Below are 14,508 nucleotides of genomic sequence, written 5' to 3'. Positions count from 1 at the left end.
TGCTGGATGACAAGTTGGCCAGCAGGCAGTATCATTACCTAAATCAGACTGATTAGATACCCTCCATTTCTATTGAAGTACACCCCAAGATGAACGGGAAAAAAACAGCGATCTTTACAGCACAATCTGGATCCTCGGCCCCCGGGGAACAACCCCACTTGCATCTGAGCTCCTCCCTGGAGCTTTACTTTAGGGGGTGCAGTGGGCTTTGCCTGTATTTCTTCCTTGACAATCTCTTCTTCAAACATCAAAACCCTCTCCAACAGCCCCTCCAGGAATCCTGCCAGGGTCTCTTCACCGGGATGTGCACAGTCCCCTTTCTGTTCCTTCATATTGGGGTTGGTTCAGGTTATCTGGACCAACCAACAACAAATAATCTTGACGCCTACGAAGCGCAGCCCCTCTCCCTTTCGTGCAGACATTGTGGACGATCCACCTTTTTGGCCCTGCTCCAGCAGGGGAAAGTTTCCACTAGGAGGAGGCCACTTGTTTTGGAAAATTCTGGGGTGCCTCCTCCGCCTGCCCGCTGGGTTCCCACGGTCCTTATCGCTATGCCTGCTGAGGGGGAGGCAGCGCTGGCCTGGCCATCCTGTCCCTTCCCGTTGGCCTGGTCATGCAGGACAGTGCCAAGGATTAGGGGGTAAGACATACGAGAGCGCAGTTTAGCTCAGCTCCAGGACCACCAAGAGCCCCTCGCCAAGTGGGGCCCCGCCTCCCTGACGGTGGCTGTCGCTCATTGGCTGCCGTGGTGTCCCGGTACAACGTGAGCGTGCAGCGAGCCAATGCGCACGGAGCTCGCGCCTAAGGCTGCTTCCGGCCACCTGGGTCCAGAGCGCCTCGAACCCTGGGCCGCTCGTTACGCCCAGCAGGGGCGTGGCCGGGGCGTGGCCTTAGTCCTTTTTTCCACTGCCCGCGCGCGCGCGCGCGTGCCCTGGTGTCCCGCGCTGTTCGCCTCCATAGTCCGAGCCCACTCGGAGCCGGTGAGTGCGGTCCTGTCCTGGGGTGTAGGGTGTGCCCCGGGCGGAGGGCTCGCGCTCACCGGCTTTCGCCCACAGCTCGCCGCGATGGAGCCCGCCGCCGAGATCCTGGTGGACAGCCCAGACGTAGTCTACAGCGCCGAGGCCATCGAGGCTCGCTATGAGTACCGGACAACGCGCGTCAGCCGCGAGGGCGGCGTGCTGCGGGTGCGCGCGGGCCCGGGGGGGGGGGGGCGGCGGTGGACACCGGGAGCCCGAGGTTCCGCCACTCATTCCCCACCCGTCCTTAGGTGCAGCCCACTGCTACTCGCTTCACCTTCCGCACCGCCCGGCAGGTGCCCCGGCTCGGGGTCATGCTTGTAGGCTGGGGTGGGAACAACGGCTCCACGCTCACCGCGGCCGTGCTGGCCAACCGGCTGCGTCTGACCTGGCCCACGCGCACTGGTCGCAAGGTGGGGGCCCGGGCCGCTGCGAGAGGACGGGGAGGACCCTGAGGGGCGGGGCCGTGTGAGGTGTGGGTGACGTCATCTTCGGTCTTGGGCGAGAGCGGGCGGGGAGCGGGGCCTCTGGAGCTAGTGGTCCCAGCGCGCCGGACCCCTACCCCCTCAACACCCTACCTACTCCTCTTGCTGCTCCCCAGGAAGCAAACTATTACGGCTCGTTGACCCAGGCGGGCACCGTGAACCTGGGTCTGGATGGGAACGGCCGGGAGGTGTTCGTGCCCTTCAGCACGCTTCTACCCATGGTGGCCGCCAACGACCTGGTGTTTGACGGTGGGCGGAACCTCGGGGTGGGGTGGAGGTACGTGTGGGAGGGCCCAGGGTACAGGAGGTTCAGTGTGAGAGTCCCCACAACCTAGGCTGGGATATCTCGTCATTAAACCTGGCCGAGGCGATGCGGCGCGCACAGGTCCTGAACTGCAGCCTGCAAGAGCAGCTGTGGCCCCACATGGAGAACCTGCGTCCCCGGCCCTCTGTCTACATTCCTGAGTTCATCGCTGCCAACCAGACAGCACGTGCAGACAACCTCATCCCTGGCACTCGTGCACAGCAGGTGGGAGCCTCGACTGGCCTCCCCAGCTCAGGCACCTGTTAACTGGCCACGTGGTCCTTTCCTTTGGCTAAATACCCACCCTCACCCACCCTGTCCCGATGAGTAGCCCACGTCCCTGGAGGGCTTGGACAGCTTCCTCCTCCTCTAGCCCCATCTTTTCCCAGTTGGAGCAGATCCGAAAGGACATTCGAGACTTCCGATCCAGCGCAGGATTGGACAAGGTCATCGTGCTGTGGACCGCCAATACGGAGCGTTTCTGCGAGGTGGTCCCAGGTCGCAATGACACAGCTGAAAACTTGCTGCGTACTATCCAGGTGGGTGTGCGCCCACGATTCCTGGGGGTCAAGGCCAGTCCAGAGGGAGCCTTGACTGACTGCCTGTCTGCCCTCAGCTTGGCCTGGAGGTGTCACCGTCCACACTCTTTGCCGTGGCCAGCATCCTGGAGGGCTGCGCCTTTCTCAACGGGTCCCCACAGAACACGCTGGTACCTGGTGCCCTGGAGCTGGCTTTCCAGCGCCATGTGTTCGTGGGTGGGGATGATTTCAAGTCTGGTCAGACTAAGGTCAAGTCTGTTCTAGTGGACTTCCTCATCGGCTCTGGCCTGAAGGTACCTGGGGGCTTCATGAGGTGCCCGGAAGGAGGCCAGGACCCTCGGGTTGGTGAGGGTCCCTACATCCACAGTATCTCTGTGACCACGCAGACCATGTCCATCGTGAGCTATAATCACTTGGGCAACAACGATGGGCAGAACCTGTCTGCACCACTGCAGTTCCGCTCCAAGGAGGTGACAAAGAGCAGCGTGGTGGACGACATGGTTCAGAGCAACAGTGTCCTCTACGCACCAGGAGAAGAGCCAGATCACTGTGTGCGTGGGGTTGTGGGCGGGCAGGGGCCTGGTGTCGTATGATTGGGCTGTGACCTGATGCGCCTCCACAGGTGGTGATCAAGTATGTGCCCTACGTGGGGGACAGCAAGCGTGCCCTGGACGAGTACACCTCAGAGCTGATGCTGGGTGGAACCAACACCCTCGTGCTCCACAACACCTGTGAGGTACGGAGGGCGGTGGCGGGCAGGGGTGGGTGTTGATTTGCCAGACCCTTGTCATGCCCTTCGCCAACCCCCACCCAGGACTCGCTCTTGGCGGCGCCCATCATGCTGGACCTAGTACTGCTCACAGAGCTCTGCCAGCGAGTGAGCTTCTGCACCGACTCAGACCCTGAGCCTCAGGGCTTCCACCCGGTGCTGTCGCTGCTCAGCTTCCTCTTTAAGGCCCCACTCGTGCCTCCTGGCAGCCCAGTGGTGAATGCACTCTTCCGTCAGCGCAGTTGTATCGAGAACATTCTCAGGTGCTCCTGGTGAAGGGTGGGATACGGCTGGCAGGGCAGAGCAGTCCTGGGGCAGCCCTGCTGAACCCACTCTCCCCGCAGGGCCTGTGTGGGGCTCCCACCCCAGAACCACATGCTTTTAGAGCACAAGATGGAGCGCTCAGGCCCAGGCATCAAGCCAGGAGAGATGGCGGCCACCAGCCCGCTGTCACATAAGAAAGAGTCCGCACCTGCTGCCACCAATGGCTGTACTGGCGATGCCAATGGGCACACGCAGGCACCAACACCAGAGGTGCCCACTGCTTAAGTCAGTAATCCTCTCGTCCAACCCTCATCATTGCCCCCAGGACCTTGCCAACAAAATAAAGGGTCCCCATCAGGCAAGCGTCCTTGTGGCTTTTTACCAAGTCTTAGTGTGTAGCCCTGGCCAGCCTGTGTATGTTAACCATGCTGGCTTCAACTCAACCCATCCACTTGCATCTGCCCAAGTGCTGGGGTTAAAGGACTGTACCACCAGCCCGGTCCCTATGTTCTCCTTGTAGATGTGGTAGGCTCGCAACTTCACCCCACCCATCTCATCTGGGCAAGGATTGAGGCCATAACTGCTGGTCAAGTGAGAGACACCAGTGGTGCCAAAAAGACAAAATCGAATGGTGTTTATTGGCTGTGCGCCCCCTCCAGCCCCGTGACAGCGCACAGTTCAGAAGGCCTGCCCTTCTCTGAGGTCCTTGCATTGTGTGCGTGAGTGTGTGTTTAGAAAATGAGAAAGTCCTTCGTGGGGGGCCCTCCCGGCCATCCAGGCTGAGCTGGCCAGGAGTCCGGGTGGAGCGTGACCCCAGACCTTGCCAGCAGGACACTGGGCGCAGACCAGGGCTATCACACGCTCATGGTCATGCCGGGGGAGTACTGCGGAGAGAGGGCGGCGCGCGGGCGCGGCTCAGCTCTGGCCGAGGCTGGGGCCCGCCCTCCCGGGGACAGGGGGGAACCCGGGGAGGGTGGGGAGGAGGGGAAGGTGCCGCGCCGCCCCCCCCACCTGGCCCGCCGCGGTCATGGTCTTGCTCTGGCCCCGCGGCCGCCCCGCCGGGGTCTGCCCGCCAGGCCCCTCCGGCCCGCTGCGGCCGCGGGTGGGGAGTCGACGCAGGCGCTTACGCTTTCACTCGGAAACGGATGCAGGAAGGTCCCGGCGGCCGCCATCTCGTTGTCGTCGCGCGGGGTCCCCGGGGCGTTGCTCAGGCCGCCCACGGCGCCAGGGGAGTTCTGGGGGCGGCGCCGGTCAGCGCATGGGTCCCCTGTTCCAGGTCACCTGCCCCCACCCACCCAGCGTGCACAACCTCACCTTCGGCAGCCCGTCCATATCGCCCGAGCCTGCGGGGAGACAAGAAGCTCAGGTGCTGGTACGGAGCTCAGGGACAGGGTATCCCAGGGGCTCTCGTTCCCGTAGCCTGGGGACAATGGAGGGTGCAGGCGTTGCGCTCAGGGGCCACCCGAGAGCTTGGGGGCAGGGGTCTCTCAGAGCCAACCCTCCCGTGGCGTGGAGGTCAGGGCACTAGCGGATCTAGGCGCCGGCGACCAGGGACCCTCGTAGCCTCCTGTCCGGGCGCCTGGGGGTCGCGGTGCCCGCCGATGAAGCCGCTAGGTGGCGCCCGGCCACTCACCCAGGGATCCGTTCACGTGGTGCGGCTCCATCACGCTCATAGAGGCCATTGGGCCCTCGGGGCCGGGGCCGAGCGGGAACTGCGGGCACAGGGCAGCGTGGGGCTCGGGCCGGCCGCCCCCCGCGGGGTCCCCGTCGGGTGAGGCGCACCGGCCCCCACTCACGTTAGCCCTGCCGGCGCCCGGCCCGATGGGGTTCATGATGGTATACATGTTCTCGCTGGAGTTGGTGGAGTCTGGGGGGACAGCAGGGGCTGTGTGGGTGGGTGTGTGGGATGGGAACCCCGGCCCACCCCAACCCGTGTGCTCTTTACCTCCAGGGCTGGGCATGATGGGTGTTCCGGGGGCGCCTCCTCCTGTGGGTCCCTGCTGGGAGACATGGGGACTGTGAGCCGTGGCTTGTCTGGCCTGCACCCTTCAGGTCCCACTGCGCACCTGCAGGGAACTCACCGTGTAGCTGCCAGGAGATGAGGAAGCGTAGGGGATCTGGGAATAGGCAGCGACAACTGTGAGCGTCAGTAGCAGGCAGCTGGCCCGAACCCTCCTTCCCCAGCTCACCCTGCCTGCCACTCACCGAGTTACCGCTGGGACTGGCCCACGGGCCACGCACCCCTGGACCCCTGGAAGAGATGGGGGCGCTGCAGCAGCCCAGGCGCCCAGGGCCCAGCAACCTGTCATTCCCCAGGGCTAAGTGATCCTTTTGGCCTGTTTCCCCTCCAGACAGTGGAATAAACGTTGCCCAGGTTGTCCCTGAATACATGGCCTGCCTCTAGGCTGGGTGACCACAAGCCTGAGAGTACCCTAGGGCCTTACATGTTCATGGATGGCAGGACCTGGCTGGATGCAAGGGAATTGGGTGGGGGCCTCATGCCAGTTCCATAGCCCTGTTGAGGCAAAAAACGTTCTTTCATCAGAGAGTACCTAGGGCATGGCCTTCCCGCCCCACAGTGGGTTGGGTCACCCCTTACCTGGGGCCCAACACTGGCCATGCTCCTCGGAGGTGTCACTCTCTGCATGGAGCCTCCCAGGCTGGGGTGCCCTGGGCAGAGACATAAGGAAGAGGGCTTGGGCATTCCCAGATATGGACAGCACATCACTTGGGCATTCCCAGATATGGACAGCACATCCAAAAGGGGGCTTCAAAAAAGGACGGGTCCCGAGGAACATCAGCTGGAGAGTCTGCTACTTACCTTGTGCGCGTGGGGAGGGGTCCATGGCACCAGGGATGATGGGCTGGGACCCAGGGAGGCCCACAGGAGGCTGTGGGGTGGGCACGGTACTGAGTTGGAGGCGACAGCCCTACCCAGCTCCTGTCCCACCCGCACTCTCTCACCTGTCCTGGCATCCTTAGGGTGGGACGGGCACCCCCTGGAAACCGTGATGACATGAAGGGCTGGAAGAGGAGGTGGGGGTCAGCAATCTTCATTCTGTGCTTCCCCTAAAGAAACCCTGTTTTTTCTTACGCCTGGGGGCACAATAGGGGCAGGGGCCTCCGACCTTGCTGGTCCCCTGCCTCAGAGACAGATTACAGACCACAGCCAGCTGGTACAGCTGCAGGAGGGAGCAGCGCACGGTCTGGCATGTGTGAGGGCCCTTACTTGACTGTGGGGGTCACCACTAGAACTCTGGGAACAGCTACACATCTTGAGGGTGAATGGGAAAGCTACTGAACCCTGATTGAGAGGGGAATGGCGGCACAGCCTGCAGGTAGCGATGGTACGAAGGGACTTCAACAGGACGGTGGAACCAGCGGACACCGGTGCTCAGGGGTACAAACCCATGCCTGTCACTAGCGATGACAAGGTGCACACATGTTCACATCCACTGTGTTCACAGCCCTTCCACCGAATTCCAGCCTGCAGCTTACCCCTACCTCAACTGTGAGGACAAAGGAGGCCCCAGGCAGCCATACCTGGAAGAAGCCTGGTGCCCCCATCGCGTCGTTAGGGGCCATGGCGCCCATCACTGGGTTGGGGGCTGCGGCACTCTGCAATATGAGACACCAGAGGATGTGAGAGCCACGACAGGTGACTTTCGGAACAAGGTTTCCCCTCATCTTTGCATACAGCCTGGGGACAGCTATCACGTGGTCAAGCTGGGAGACCAGAGAATGGGGTGAAATGATGTAGCAACACACCCAGACTTTTACGGCTCCACCTCATCTTACCTGGACTCTGTTGTGTTGGCATAGAAGGCCCTCTCCCGACCCGCACCCCGAATGTGTAGGCCAGTCCTTGCCCCAAGGGCCCCTCCCTTGTCCTGCACTGTAGATGTACAGCCCACCCATCCAGGACAGAGGTGGGGGGTGTGGGGTTGGCAGGCTCCTGCTGTCCCTCTCTCCTCACTGCCTTCCCAGGTGGCTATGCTGGCTAGCACAGACATGCCTGGGACTCCGTAGGCTTCTGCTATGATCTCTGGAATGGACAGCCCCACCATAGCTCACAGTCAGGTCCCTGGTGACCTGTTCCTGCAACTCTGAGGTTGCTGCAAGCATTCTGGTCTAGCCCTGGGGAATAAATGACAGTAGCCTACAGCGAAAGTGCACTCTCAAGGAAGCCCCAAAATCATTTTAACTCCGGCTGATTTAGGGGTTGTCATGGCCAAAGCCCCCCCACACACCATGCCTGGCCTATCCCCAAACGCGAACACCAGGTCCCTTGATGCAGACCAGCTGGGCACTGCGGGAGGGCGGTCTGAGCCGGAACCCCCTCCCCCCCCCCCCCCCCCCCGCGCCCGTCGATCATCCCACAGCGGCGCCGCCGCGCCCGCCCGCGTTACCATGACGACGGGCAGGGCTGCGCTAGCGTTTCCAGGAGACGCCAAGGTCGGGGCCGCAGCAGCAGGGCGTCGAGGACCAGTCTGCTCTGGCCCCGCCCTCCGACGCCCACGCTGCCATAGCAACCGGCGCCTAGGGACTGCTGTGAGGAGGCGAGGACTGCCTACTGTGCCAAAGGGAAACTGAGGCCAGGGCATTGGTCTTTAACCCCAACTCTACAGAGGCGGGAGGTAGCGGAATCTCTGTGATTTCAAACCCAGCCTGAGCTACATAGGAGTTCCAGGATAACAGGACTACTTAGTGAGCCCGTCTCAAATAAAAACAAAACAAAAAATTCCAGGAGACTCAAGAGACCACTCACTGCTCTGGCAGAGGCCCCACGTTCAGGTCCCAGCACCCACATGGCGGTAGCTCATAATCTATACTAATGCCCTCTTCTGGCCTTCACAGGCACCAAACATACACACGGTGTACAGACAGACTTGCAGGCAAAACATTCATACACATAAATTAAAAGTGTTTGTTTTAAATAATAAAATTTTTTTAAAAAATCAATAAAGAGGGGCGTGGTGATGCATGCCTTTAATCCCAGTACTCGGGAGACAGAGGCAGGATGATCTACAGAGTGAGTTCCAGGACAGCCAGGGCTACACAGAGAAACCCTGTCTCAAAATAAACACACAAACAGTCGGGTGATGGTGGCGCAGGCCTTTAATCCTAGTACTCAGGAGGCAGAGGCAGGAGGATTTCTGTGAGTTTGAGGCCTACAAGAGCTAGCTAGTTCCAGGACAGGCTCCAAAGCTACAGAGAAACCCTATCTCGGAAATAATAATAATAAAAAAAAAATAAACAAACAAAAACAAAAGAAGTGGCCCGGATTCCAGAATCCTGGAGACTCACATAGTCCTGGAAGACTTTGGCCTCACTGGTGTGTTCACAGGCTTCTCTGCGGTCTGGTGCTGCGCAATAGAGGTCCCAGAAGACACTGCGGGCAGTAGACGGAACAAGGTGATCCCACGTCCCCGCGAAGATCCCACTTCCTTCCGTTAGCTCCCACACACGCACGTACCACCACCAGGAGTGCAGGAAGCCAGGGGGCTCGCCCAGGGTGATGTTCTTTTCCCAGCGGATCTATCGGGAGGAGGATGAGTGAGGGGCAGGCACCCAGGAGGGATCCGCCAACCCTGCCAGGGACAATGTGGGATGTCTTGGCAGAGCGGACAGACTCACCTCGGACAGGAAGGTCTGAGCCGACTTCTGTGCGCCTACATGTAGCAGGTACTCATACACATACAGCGCGAGCCTGCAGGCAGGTGGGAAACGGTTCAGGTCGCTTGGCAGAAGGGCACCCAGGAGCCCTCCCAACACAAGGCCGAGAACAGGTTCCCCAGCCAATCCGTCTAACCCGCAGAGCTTCCGCCCTATACTAGATCCAGCAGTTCCACCCGATGAAAACAGCTTCAACTCATTGACCTGGGGCAGCCAGCTCCCATTCATTCCCAACACGCCACATAAACGCCCCCCCCCAAGGGCCCCATCTTCATCTTCTGGATCCAGTGGTGGCTGTAACTTTTCCTTCCCTGTAGAGTACTAGAGGAGACAGTCATTGTGCCTCTGGGGAATGAGGAGTGGCAAGGCAGAGCCTCCAGTGCCACATGCCACCACCAGGCCACTACCCTGTTTTGCCAGAGTCTGCAGCCTGAAGGGACTCTCTAGCTCCATGGGCCACCATAGTGGGCTAGGCCATCCCACCCAGCCTTCTGTGCATGGCAGCTCTCATCCCAAGCTGGGCACTGGTTCCTCTCGCTCACATACAGGTCCTCTGAGTGCTAGCACCTCCTCCTAGTCCCTACAGGGCATGAGAATAAAGGGACATGCTGGACGCCGGGGACCTGCGGGGCTCCAGGGGCCTCCCCAGCTGTCCTCGCCCCACCCTCTCTGGCTGCCTTTGACTCTGGCCTTGCTCTCCATCTGCCTTACCCTCTCCACCCTCCCATGCCAGCATGCCTCCCGCTATCTCATTTCTGCCCTAGGATACACTTGGGAATGGATGCTGGGGCTTTGCACCCCCAGCCTAACCTCCATGGCGCTACCCTTCAGCTTGATATTCTTTCTTTACCCATCCATCCATCCATCCATCCATCAGCCCATTCACATGCCCACCCATCTGTCCATTTGTCCGTCCATTCATCTACGCACCCTCTACTCATTCACCCACCTGCCCATCTATTTACCCATTCGTCCACCTGCCCACGCATTCATCCATTCCTCCATCCATTTGTCCACCCATCTGTCCATCGGTCCTTATGCAATAGCACACCGGCCATCTTCCTAGGTCCAGGTGACTCCCTCAGACACATACAAGTGGACCAAGAAGGGCTGAGCTAGCAGACAAGAAGTCCATGTCAGGATCATGGTAAGCTTGGTTTGAGATGGCAGCATGGTCAGGGTGGCATCCCAGCCCCCCTGGCACCCTCCAGATAGCCAAGAAGGAGCTGTGGCCACCAGAGCCCACCATTCGGTGGTCGGAGACTGAGCTGGGCATGACAGGGATGAGGTGACAACTGATGGTCACTCCCTACAGCCTGCCCACCAGTGGCCGCTAGCCTTCCTCTCCCCTCTCCCTGCCCCTGCAGCCACCTGCTCCCTGGCAGTCCCCCACCCCCATCCAAAGGAGGATTCACAGACTAGATGTCACAGGGTGAGCCCCACTGGCCCAGTCACCAGGGAGGTTGAGGTGGGTAGCTAGGGGGACACACAAGGCCAGTCTCAAGTGTGCTCAACCATCCTCTCTCCCACCACATCTCAGCTCCGCACAGCTCCCCACAGCTGCTTCCTCCTCCAGGCCTACACATCTGAACTGTTGCTCCATTGGCTCCGCCCTGCCTCCTGCCCCAGGGCCTCTGCCTTGGCTGTGCCTCCCGACTCCAGCACCAGCAGTCAGTCCAAGGTGCCATACCCCACCTCTGCCCTATGCCCACCCTCCCCTTACTGTCTCTAACAGCTGGGGTAGGCACAGACATAGGTCCTGAGACCTGCACCCACTGGCTCACTGTCCTGGGTCTGCTGAGCCTCTCAGATCCCCCCAATTTCCCTGTGGCAGAAAGCAAGCAGACTGAGGGATCTTGAGGGCCAAGACAAGCTCAGCGCCCTTCCTGCTAAACGTGCTGAGTGTGCAACATGACAGCTATGTGTTAGCCGGCTGCCAAGGCCCAACACACCACACACTGGCACCGTGATTGTGGGGAATCACTGTAAAGGCCACCCCTACCAGCACCCCTCAGGCAGGTTGCTGGGAGCCAACCGAAACACCGCGGTCAACATCTAGCCTTCCTGGCTAGGTGTCACCTGTGTCCAAGGGAAGGTGTCCTGTGCCATCCTGAACGTTTAGAGAAGCCACCTCAATTGCTGGGCAACACCACATTGACACATGCCTGCCCACGGTCAGCACACACACATACTCCAACTACACAAGGTCTATTCAGACTCCATCCTCAACCTCACCACCCAGGTAGACTTTCCCCAGCAGGTGGTGCACTGCTCTCCTGGAGCCGTACAAGGCTTTAGTGCTAAGGGGACGGGCATGGTAGGTGGAGGCCACAAACAGGTGAGTCCAGGGTGAGAGAAAAACCAGGGCTGGGCCAAGCGGTAATTGAGACACTGGCCTTGGAAGTCCTGACCCAGAAAGGCTAGCCAAGCACAGTGCAGGGCCACCTGCCTACCCTCTGTGAAGACCACACGGGACAGATGGGAGACACCACACCAGTAGGCCGAGAACAGTCCTGCTTCACGGGGCCTCATCGACAAAGACTGCCCAGACAGGCCTTGCGTCCACCCCAGCAGTCCCAAGCCTGGTTGGCCTCTTCCTGTTCTCTGTGAGCCCCACAGGCCAGATGCACTTCTTTTTTCTTTTTTTTTTTTTTTTTTTTGGTTTTTCGAGACAGGGTTTCTCTGTGGTTTTGGAGCCTGTTCTAGAACTAGCTCTGTAGACCAGGCTGGTCTCGAACTCACAGAGATCCGCCTGCCTCTGCCTCCCCGCACGCCCGGCCCAGACGCACTTCTTTCAGACACCCTTGATAAGCATTTGGCTTGGATCCTCCTGCCTCAGCCTCCCTGTGCCTCGCTGTGGTCCATAGCACATCTTCAACTCCCTGCCTGCTCCTACCACAGGGCCTTTGCACCTCTCTGCCCCCTCCTGGCCTAACTTGAGGCTCCTGGTGGTCACAATGGTACTTTGTGGATGGCTGGGCCCTTGCTCTCTGGATCCGCATGTCCTCTCACAGAGGTCCCAGACTGTCAGACCCCGACCCCTGCCTCATCAGCTCCCTAACTTAGCACAGGACTACTAACTATGTGAACTATGTCCAGGCTGGGGACTCACCAGGTGTCGCACGACCGAGCCAGACGGCCTCCGCTTCCCACATGGGCATCAGCCTGATGCCAGGATGGGTCATTGAGGCCTAACCACACATGAGGCCTAACCACAATACAACAAGGGTAGCCTGAGGGGCCAGCATCCATGGCATCCCCAGCCAGACTCCTCTGTGGGTCATCTGTGCCATACCCAGGGCTGTACTGGGCAGCTCAGCTTTCCATGCAGGCTTGGCATGCTCACCACACCTCCAATGTATGTGCTGCTCCAACATGCTTCACCAACTCCCCTGCATGCCGGGCACCTCAGCTTGCCCACCTTGGCCACTCATCCTGCATCTCCAACGCAGGGCAGTGAGGGCCAGAACCAGTCTGGCCCACCTAGGGTCACTGGAGGTAGCCCAGGTAGCTCCACCTTCCCTCCTGCCCTGTGTCCTCAACTTTGCCCACAAGCGACAGTGGAGTTCAGTTCAGGTCACACGTGCCCACACAAATCTCACGACCTCCTGGCTCCCAACACCTAGAGCCCCTCAATCCCTCAAATCGGCAGCTCTTGGGTTTGTGTGCATGGGACCCCCGCCCTGAGACCTCCATGAGCCCCATGGTCTCGGGGCCCAACCCAGGCCTGTGTGACCCCAGAACCATCCCAGTCTCGCAGCCCTCAGATGTTGTGCCTGCCCCGGGGCATCCTGTGACCGCTGCTCACCACCAAGGCATCCTGCTCGCTGCTATAGCACGGACTCCTTAGAGCTCATAGTCCCTGACACGGCAACCCATCCACTGCTGTGTAACCCCAGCAACCCTTGGGGTCTTGTCTGACCCCTTGATCTCCTGTGCCCTCAACTGTCCTGAGACCCCCCCCCAGGACCCCTGAATCTCCCACACTGCAGTCTCATGCCTTCTGTTTCTCAGTGACCCTGAGCCCCTGGAACTCGAGTGCCTCCTAGATATTCTGCCCTTTGTGTCTTCCGTGACCCCAAATGGGGCCTCAGGCCTCGCACACCCACAATCATACACCCTTGAGGTCTCGTGCGACCCCACAAGCCCTTTGACCTCGTGTGTACCCCTGAAATTCCCGCTCCATTCTGATCTTTGGTAATTCCACGAGCCCTCCGGATCTCGTGTATCCCCCTGAAATCCCGCACCCTTCTGGTCCCTCGTGACCGCACAGTCCCCGGTCCCGCGTGGCCCCCGAGCCGCGCACTCACTTCTCGCGCGCCTGGCCGTCCGAGGGCGCGCAGCCCTTGCCCGCCTTGCCGTACATGCTCCGCACCTGTCAGGCGCGCATGGCCAACGCCGCCCGCTCCCCGGGTTCCGCAGCCATCTCCGCGCGGGAGCTGCGGCCGCGGGTGGGTTCTAGCCGTGCTGCCCTCCGCGGGCTGTTCCGGGAAGCGCGCCGCCGCCGCCGCCGCGCGCTCCCGCCGCTCTTAAAGCGGCGACGGCGGGCGCGCACGCGTAGAGCCTGCGGGGGCGGCAGAGCCCACTAAACAGGCTGCGCGCGACTTAGCGCGTCTACCGTACCTCCCGCACCCACGCGGGAGACACGATCTAGCCACTGCCATACCTACAAATAGGGAAGCTGAGGCAGGAGGATGACTGCGAGTTCCAGGCCTACCTTGGCTGCGGAGCGAGACTCCCAGCTGCACAGATTCGCTGGGCTGTGGGTATCTCGGCTTCGACTCCGGCTGGCCTCAAAGTGCATGCGCCCACGACATTCTGCACCCAGAACACACATTGCGAGCCCACATGCAGCCCGGCCAGTTATGAGGAGTTCCATCCATCTTTTTCTTTTCTTTTCAGAGGGTTTCACGTAGTCCAGGTTGGTTTCGAACTCAATAAGCAGCGGAGGACGACCTTGAACTTCTGATCCTGCCTCAGCATCCCTAACGCTGAGATGACAGGCGTGCCCTGCTTAGCCTGGGTGGTGTGTTGTAGATGGAGCCCAGGGCTTTGTGCATGCCAGCGTGGACCAACTGAGCCCCAGTTCAACTATAATTTGTTTGTTTTTCTGAAAACGCGTCTTCACTCAAAGGCAGAGGCCAGCCTGGTCTACATAGCGAGTTCCTAGACAAAATACATAGTGAGACCCTGTCTCAAAAGTCGAATCTAAACAAAACAAAGTCTCAAGTATCCCAGGCTGTCCTCCAACTCCCTATGTCACTAAAACTATCCTTGAACTGGTGATCCCCCTGCCTCCACCTCTGGAGTAGGGGAGTGACACGCGTGCTCACTGGGCCGAGAACATGCTACCTCCAGCCCCCACGTACACACACATTCATAACACGCGGCCCCGTGAGCGCACGTGTGGTCGTGGCGCATGGGCGTGCAGGCGAATGCTCGCTGTCCCTGCAAG

General features: G+C 60.2%; 2 protein-coding genes across 12 annotated transcripts; one reads left to right on the top strand and one right to left on the bottom strand.

Annotated features, from left to right (window-relative positions):
- Positions 1 to 801: 801 nt before the first annotated feature.
- On the top strand, positions 802 to 3,769 carry Isyna1 (inositol-3-phosphate synthase 1). Its single transcript, XM_057752154.1, has 11 exons — positions 802 to 980; positions 1,056 to 1,184; positions 1,268 to 1,429; positions 1,618 to 1,750; positions 1,837 to 2,030; positions 2,195 to 2,344; positions 2,422 to 2,637; positions 2,731 to 2,895; positions 2,967 to 3,080; positions 3,159 to 3,376; positions 3,458 to 3,769. The coding sequence occupies exons 2-11, from the start codon at positions 1,065 to 1,067 to the stop codon at positions 3,660 to 3,662; spliced, it is 1,677 nt and encodes a 558-aa protein (XP_057608137.1). The 5' UTR covers positions 802 to 980; positions 1,056 to 1,064; the 3' UTR covers positions 3,663 to 3,769.
- Positions 3,770 to 3,985: 216 nt separating this feature from the next.
- Ssbp4 (single stranded DNA binding protein 4) lies at positions 3,986 to 13,570 on the bottom strand. Of its 11 annotated transcripts, none has more exons than XM_057752162.1 (17): positions 13,364 to 13,570; positions 9,015 to 9,087; positions 8,854 to 8,915; positions 8,685 to 8,769; positions 6,921 to 6,995; positions 6,342 to 6,401; positions 6,199 to 6,268; positions 5,977 to 6,047; positions 5,822 to 5,892; positions 5,583 to 5,628; positions 5,459 to 5,494; positions 5,323 to 5,377; positions 5,174 to 5,244; positions 5,011 to 5,089; positions 4,692 to 4,720; positions 4,505 to 4,612; positions 3,986 to 4,261 (listed from the first exon to the last, which is right to left on the bottom strand). In XM_057752162.1, exons 1-17 carry the CDS (start codon positions 13,417 to 13,419, stop codon positions 4,232 to 4,234), a joined length of 1,077 nt encoding a protein of 358 aa, XP_057608145.1. In that variant the 5' UTR covers positions 13,420 to 13,570; the 3' UTR covers positions 3,986 to 4,231. The 11 variants fall into 11 exon arrangements, 10 of the variants coding, with proteins under 10 accessions (XP_057608145.1, XP_057608146.1, XP_057608139.1 ...); XM_057752163.1 differs by having other exon boundaries at positions 5,323 to 5,374; XR_009055670.1 differs by lacking the exon at positions 5,011 to 5,089.
- Positions 13,571 to 14,508: the final 938 nt, after the last annotated feature.

The sequence above is a fragment of the Chionomys nivalis genome, chromosome 20, assembly GCF_950005125.1.
Source record: "Chionomys nivalis chromosome 20, mChiNiv1.1, whole genome shotgun sequence".
Classification (NCBI taxonomy): domain Eukaryota; kingdom Metazoa; phylum Chordata; class Mammalia; order Rodentia; family Cricetidae; genus Chionomys; species Chionomys nivalis.
Note: the sequence above shows the minus strand (reverse complement) of the source record. Positions and strands in the feature narration are given on the sequence as shown.